The 7,364-nt window shown below is 53.2% G+C and overlaps 1 protein-coding gene across 1 annotated transcript; it reads left to right on the top strand.

Annotated features, from left to right (window-relative positions):
* The first annotated feature begins 252 nt into the window (after positions 1 to 252).
* On the top strand, positions 253 to 4,702 carry RTL5 (retrotransposon Gag like 5). The gene is made up of 2 exons (XM_043569847.1): positions 253 to 3,654; positions 4,108 to 4,702. The coding sequence occupies exon 1, from the start codon at positions 267 to 269 to the stop codon at positions 1,959 to 1,961; it is 1,695 nt and encodes a 564-aa protein (XP_043425782.1). The 5' UTR covers positions 253 to 266; the 3' UTR covers positions 1,962 to 3,654; positions 4,108 to 4,702.
* The last annotated feature ends 2,662 nt before the right edge of the window (positions 4,703 to 7,364 follow it).

Here is a 7,364-nt window from a genome sequence, read left to right as displayed (position 1 = left end):
CCCGGCTACCGCCGCCGCCCGCCCTCTCCGATCCCTGGGACGAGGTAAAGCGCCCCGGGCCGAGCCACTGGGCACTCCGCCCGGAGCGCCCGTCCTCCGTGCTCGCCCCAGTGGGTGTGGCTCGGCCTCTCCCGCGCCCCGCCGCGGCACTTCGGTCCCCTCCCCCCGCACCCCACCGCCGCATTTCAGCCTCCCCTCGCGGCCTCCAGCTCCCCACCCCCACCCTCATCCCCGCCCTCAGACTCAGGGCCCCGGAGCTAATCCTAATGTCCGAGGCCGCAGGAAATCTAAACAGCCTGCGCATGGCGAACGTGGCCCTGCGAGAAGAATTAAATGCCCTTCGCGGGGAGAATGCCAATTTAGGCCTTCAGCTCGGAAGAGCCCTAGCCGAGGTTAATTCCTTGCGGGGCAACGTCTCGAGCTACATCCGCTGGCCAGTGCCGGTGGTGCCCGTCCTGGCCGAGGAGAACTTTGAGTTCCCGCTCAGCGAGATCGACGCAGTTCCCGAGGGAGAGCTGCCTTTCTTGTGCTGGCCTCCCCCTCGCGCGGAGCCCGAGTATGCCTCGGACGAACTGCTGATTAGCGTGATCCAGGATTGCGGTACCTCCGACGCGCCCGTCGACCCTCCCCCGCTGCCCATCCCGCCCCCGCCGGCGCTGCCCCCGCCCCCATCGAAGGAGCAGCCCGCACAGCCTCCTCTGCCGCCGCTGGAGCGGCCTGAGTTAGAGCCCTTCTCGGGCGACCCGGTCTATCTGGCCGAATTCCTGATGCGGCTAGAGACCTTCATAGCTGACCATGAGGATCATTTCCCCGGGGGCGCCGAGCGGGTGGCCTTTCTGATCTCCTTTTTCACTGGTGAAGCCAAGGACTGGGCCATCTCAGTCACCCGGGAAGGAAGCCCCCTGCGTGCCAACTTCCCACGCTTCCTGGATGAGATCCGTAAGGAATTCTGCGGACCCATCCCCCCAAGTGTGGCTAAAAAGGCCATCCGCAAGCTCAAGCAGGGGGATTGTACTCTAGGCAGCTATGCGGATGCTTTTCAGTTCCTGGCCCAATTCTTGTCTTGGGATGACTGCCGCCTTCAAAACCAATTCCTTAAAGGCCTGTCAGAATTCTTCCGCAAGGAGCTCTTATGGTCAACCGAAATGGCCGACCTGGATGAGCTGATTCTCGAATGTGTGGAGATAGAAAGAAAAGTGCGTGTCCCCAAGCCAATCCCTCTCCCTGGGGTTCGCAACATCTTCTTCCCTTTTGCTAAGGACCCTAATATCGACGACAGTGATGAAGAAGAGTACTACAGTGACGAAGATGAAGAGGCACGCAGGCGCAAGCTTTACGACAGGGACCAGCGAAGGCACGTGAGAGGTATTCAGCAGGAGGCGAAGGAAGAGGAGGAGAAGAGGAAGAAGGAGGAAGAGATGAGGAAGAAGCAGCTGGAGGAGATGAAGCAGAAACAGGAAGTGGAGGAAGAGGACGATGAGGATGAGGAGGTGGATGTGGGTGTGGAGGTGAACATATTCAAGAGGAGCGAGGATGAAGATGAGAATAAGGGTGGGGAGGCAGGTGCAGATGGGGGCCAGGAGCCAGAGCAGGAGCCAGAGCAAGAGCCAGAACAGGAGCAAGAGTCAGAGGATGAGACCCAAGATGATGACCTCGACGAGCTGATGGAGATGGAGCCGACCGTTGCCCACGCTTCATCCCAAACTACTGGCTACTATCATGAAAATTTCCTGGATGCATCGCCTCCCATCATACAGCCCAGCAGGCGGAGGAACCAAAACCGAGTCCCACTTCTGGAGGGCCTGCCGGGTACTAATTCACCATTCTACAGTTCGCCGCCACTGATTCGCCGCGCAGGTCGCTTGGGGCAACGCCAGATTCGAAGACGTCCCCCGGTGCTATTCCGCCTCACTCCGAGACAGGGGGGCCACCGGGCGGCACGTGGCCGAATTCGCGTGTGAGTGCTGGGGCGAGCTGGCCAAGCAGAACACACCCTTCTACTGCGTCCCCTGCCCCTGCTATCGCTGCCACACCTGCCCCTTTTGCTGACCAGTACTTGAGGGAGTTCCAGACCTGCAGAGCCCGAAGAAGACTTCTAGAACGCCAGATCATCTTGCAGCCCTGACCAGCAAGTGCCGCGCATCCAACCAAGGCCACCTGGGAAAGAAGGGATCAGCGATAGCTGTCCTCTTGGTGTGCACTCTGCTCAGGCTTGCCACAAGTTAGAGAGCAGGTTTCTGGGCCTGTTCCCATAAAAGAACTAACTGGTCACCCTCTTGTATTTCCCCTCTAGTTGTTCCTAACCCTCACCTCTCCTGCGTTTATTCACCCTGCGTTCTATGGTTTTATCCTCTGACTGGATCACCAGGACTTCACCCAATGCCTCACTGATCTGCCCCCACACCAATGAGCAAAAGGACAGGCTACACTGAACTCCTAAAGCCACCGAGGCCACTTACTAGATATAATCAACGGAGAGCAGGATGGTATCAAGAGATGTACCTAGAAACCGACACTTGCTTCAAGCCACACCTCCAGCAGAAGGGCCCCGAAGAGAACTCTACATCTAGCCCAGTGTGCGCACACAAAGCCACACATCAGATGGACAACTTGGCTGAGATTTGTTCTTGACTGACTGAGCAAGCTCGTTCCTCCTCCACATAGACTACTGTGGCAGGGCTCTTGGACCAGCTTGCCAAATCTGGGACCCTCTCCTCTTACCACACTGCCTTCCCGGGCGTCCCCAGCCATTAGAGTCCGATGTTACAGGCTCTAACCCTTTTCTTGACATTGCCTAAAAGGTGGAGGACGGGGAGGAGGAGAAGGAGGGGGAGGAGGAGAAGGAGGGGGAGGAGGAGAAGAAGGAAGCAGCAGCAAGTCAGTTTGACATTGTAAGGAATGACTCTTTCCTTAGGGACAGTGGTCTCTTTCCCTGACCAGGCCTTGGACTGCAGTCCCCAGCCAAAGGTCTTTGCAGGAGACTTGCCTTCCTTGAGATTCCAGAGGAGGCCTAATTGGCCTTTCTTTTCTGGACTGCTAAAAGAGAGAGGGCCCAAGGCCTGCTCTTTAATTTCGACCTAAAGGATTCCTTAGTTTTGAGAGGAGAGAGGAAGGTTCTGTTTACAGAGACTGCACGCACTGCAGCCTTAAGCTGGGATGTCCTCATGTTTCTTATATGGGGAGGGGGCAGCCATGGCCTGGTGCTGGACCTCCATTAGACAATGAGGCTTAAGAGTGTGACTGTCTCCTAGTAATCCCTGGGACTTCTGGGTACCAACCTAGGTGCCCTCATAAAGGGTCTTGCTGCTTGTCTTGGGTCTAGAAGACACTGCTTCTGCAGTGAAAAAGTACATACTATGTCACTCTGGCCACAGAATGCCAGCCAGACCTGCTGCTGGCCTGAACTGCCCCCAACACTGAGCCTCCTGCCTAGTGTCTGGCAGCTGGGCACATGTAGCCACAGTGTCTGTGGCCAGAGGGAAGAAAACATAGTGAACTCTGCCTCTGTTCCTCACCGGAGTCTGACAGATAACCTCAGCCCAGCCTTAGGATTTTGAGCCTGGAGGCAAGAGGAAGGAGCTGGAGGAAGAGGAGTCACAGAGAAACCCAGTCCTCTGGCTGGTTTCTGGTGAGGTCTCTATTCATCACTGGGAGGTAAGAAGCCCTTTTGTTTATAACCCACTTCTTAGCCTGGGAATCAGTGGAGCCGGGTTCCTATAACCTGTTGCTACCTCTTAAAAAGGCTCCCTCCTTCTCCAAGGAGAAAAATAATAGATAATCATTATAGAAAAATATGGAAAATAGAGAAAACTATAAGGACAAACACCCCCAAACATTCAGGACCCGACCACACAGATGCAAGTACTATTAACACTTTGTTGCCTTTCTTTCTAGCGTGTTCTCACTCTGTCTCTTCAAAGCTGAGATCATCCTGTAAGCTCTTGATCAGCAGGATTTAAAATGGCTGCCACCGATGCAGTCATGCATACTGAATAATTTATTTAAGCATTCTCCTGATTTGTTGGACATTTCAGTTGCCTGGTTTTCTCCATTCCCACCAGTATGGGAGTCAACAACCTTGTAAAGAAAATTTTGTCTGTTTTTCAGCTATTTCCTCAGGAGAGAGTTCCAGAAGGGGAACTGCTATTCTTCTAGGCTGTGGACCCTGTTTGCTGACAGTCGACACGCTGGCCCTGCTGCCCATGTCCCTGAGTGAGAAGTGCAAAGGACAGGTGCCTTGCACCCCAACCTCCAGGGACCCCTCAGCACAGGCCCTGCCTGTTCCCATGGTGCTTCTCACCCTGAGCCTTGTAGTCTCCACCGGGAAAACAGCGGATGAGCAGTGAGCTGGTTTCTAGCCCTCTGGTGGCAGGGGGCTTGGGCTTCCCCTTGACCCTCTTTCCCTCCCCCTTTTCCCAGATCTTCAATATTTGTTGTGATGTAACAGTCACAAGAGCTGTAAGAGGAACTATGGGCTTTGGGTGCTTTCTTGGGTTGAAAGCGGGGTGGGGGCGGGGGTGGGGAAATGCATGCGGAGGGGGGGTATGAAGGCAGCCCAAGGATTCCCAGAGACTCGGGAGGAAACCCATTTGAGACAAATGTGTTATTGTTATTGTGTTATTGTTGCATTACTGTGTTGTGAAGATAAATCATTCTGTATGCTAAAGCTTTCTCCTCAATAAAAATATAAAGGGTGTGTAAAGATTGTGTCTCTGCATTATTGAGCAAACATAGATGAGTACTCAATAGGCATCATTTACCAGGCACCTTGCCTGAATCAACCCTAGCCTGAAGCCCTGTGACCCTTAGATGAGGAAACGAAGGCCCAGTGAGGCTCAAGGGACCTACCTAGAGTCCTACGCATTTGTGGATGGCAGTTGTTGGGAGGGAGATAAAAGGATTAGCCATCTTGAAAAATAGCATTAGTTCTCCACTTACTGGGATATAAAGCTATGAGTGGACCAGTCCTAGCATCCTAAAACAGCACCCCTCCTGGCCCCCAACACACACACACACACACACACACACACACACCTGACCAGAGCCGGGGGGGGGGGGGGGGGGGGGCGGGGGGAGGCCCAGGGGCTGGGTGGCGCTGGTGAGTTGGGAGGGCCCTTCCATTTTGTGGCACTAGGTGGTGCTATGGGACACCAGTGAGCTGGTGGCTGAATATTTTTAAATACACATGCCCAGAGCGGTTCACACAGAACCGCTTCCAGCAAGATTTCACTGCTCCTCACAGACTGTAGGGTCAGAAGAAACTGAATCCTATTCTTGGATTTGGTAATGTTTCCCAGCTATGAATTGGAATTTCTCCCCCTGGGACAGTGGGTGGGAATGTTTACTGAGCCCCCTACTAGGTACAAGTACTTTGCTGGGCACTTCACATCTTTATCTCATTTCATCTTATCCTCATCTTACAGATGATTGAACAAAGGCTTAGAGAGGAGAAGTCACTGGTCCAAGGTTTACAGCTGGCAAGTAGCTTTTCCACAGTTCCACGACTGCCCAAGAGTTAGCTCCCGGGACCCTTTGCCCCTTTCTGCCTCCACTCACTGCCCTTACTATCTCCTAGGCCTGCGCACCCACCCTGTCCTGCCCACCCTCCCCCAAGCTTACAGGAGCACAATGAGAAACAAAGCACATTTGCTTTGCCCCTTTAAGAGGTTGGGGGGAAGGAAGGAAGGAAGGAAGGAAGAGGGAAGTGGGGAGGAAAGGAGGAGAGAGGAAAGCAGCATGTTTCTGACCAACTTTCACCAACACCTCATTTCCTTCCCACAACAACTCAGCGCAGCAGGTAATGTGTTTCCTTTTAGAGCTGAAGGACCTGAATTTCAGAGACACTAGGTTCCATGGGGGACTTGGATATTTGTGACTCCCAAACTCATACTCTCTCAACTCTAATACCCCATGCTGATCCCAAGAAAGTCCCTCAATGAGCTCAAGTCTCAACCTGACTGAATTCTGGGTCCTTGCCAAAGCAAGCAGATATGTGCATCAGGTGCACTGTCTCTGGAGGCTCTGGGAGAACCAGCCAGGTGGCCGTTCTGCCCTGCAGGGAAGGACCTGCAGAGTAAGGTGCTGAGTTTAAGGTGATGAGTAGGTGTGTGTGGCTGACTGCCCCTTCTGGGGGAGGGACAGAGCTGTGGTGCTGTGGGCCACATCAGTGAGCACTGGGGCTTCCGTTTCTGCTTCAGGGGGTCAGACAAGGTCTCTAGCACCCCTAGAGTTTCTCATGCCATCGCAGGTAGGGATAGGTGAGCCCAGGTTGTGTCATGCCCCATCAGAGCAGGTGGAGGAAAATAAGAGGAAGGTGAGCCTTGCCCCAACCCTGCAGCCAAAGGCCTTGTGAGTATAGGGGAAAGAGCCCTGGATTACAGTCCAGCCCTGACACTGACTTGATTTGGGACTGTACTTGAGTCCCATTCCTATTCAGACCACAGCTTCCACATCTGTCTAGTCACTGTTGGGTTCCTGGTACCCAGCACAAGTCTGGGTACACAGTAGGATCTCAAACCTAGTTTGGTACATGAATGAAGAAATGAGTGGAATAAATGGGCTGCTGGATGGAAATGTCAAGGCGGCCTGCCAAGGGCATCTGCAGATGGCATGAAGTTTGGAGGACTAGAGGATCCCTTTCATAATGGAGTCAGGAGCTCCCCCTCCAAATTTCCCTAACCTGGAAGGGTGTGCTGAAATGGCCTTTATAAGGTGCACATGTGAGACCTTGTAGTCAGGTTCAGAAAAACAACCACAGAAGCCTGAGTGGGAGAGATGTGGCTTAGGAGAAATTTGTGGGAAAAAATCAGAGAACTTGAGTTGATGGGGGCTCAGGATGACTCAGCAGATTTATGAGGATGGCAGAAATGAGAATGCCTTCCTGGGCTGCTACAACAGAGTATGGGATCTAGGAGATGGGCAGACCCCCACCTGGGGTCCTGGCTGCCCAATGGAAGGTAGCCAGGTTGCACCTCACAGAAGCCCTTTTGCATACCAAGAGTAAGGAAATATTGGCATAAAAGAAAGGAAAAAGGAAGCAAAAAGTGGGGGCAATAGAAGGGCAGCAAAGATTGTAAGAGTCATAAAAACCCTGTCCCCAAGATATGGAGGAAGGCAGAGAGCATCTTGCTGCCTGTGAAGTGGGCCCCGCAGTTCCCATTATTCATTCTGTAGGGACCTAGCAGCTCAAGGTCACTTGCTTGAGTTCAACTATGAAATCCAGCAGTTGGCCATCTTAACCTCCACCCTCTACTTGCCCATACTGGTAGAATCAGAATCTCCAGGAATTTCTATTTTTGAAAAGCTCCCTAGGCAATTCTAATGCCTAGCCTAATGCAGAATACAGCCTTGGGGACTAACTATCC

This window comes from Prionailurus bengalensis, chromosome X (assembly GCF_016509475.1).
Source record: "Prionailurus bengalensis isolate Pbe53 chromosome X, Fcat_Pben_1.1_paternal_pri, whole genome shotgun sequence".
NCBI classification, from domain to species: Eukaryota; Metazoa; Chordata; class Mammalia; order Carnivora; family Felidae; genus Prionailurus; species Prionailurus bengalensis.
This window is presented reverse-complemented; position numbering and strand designations above follow the sequence as displayed.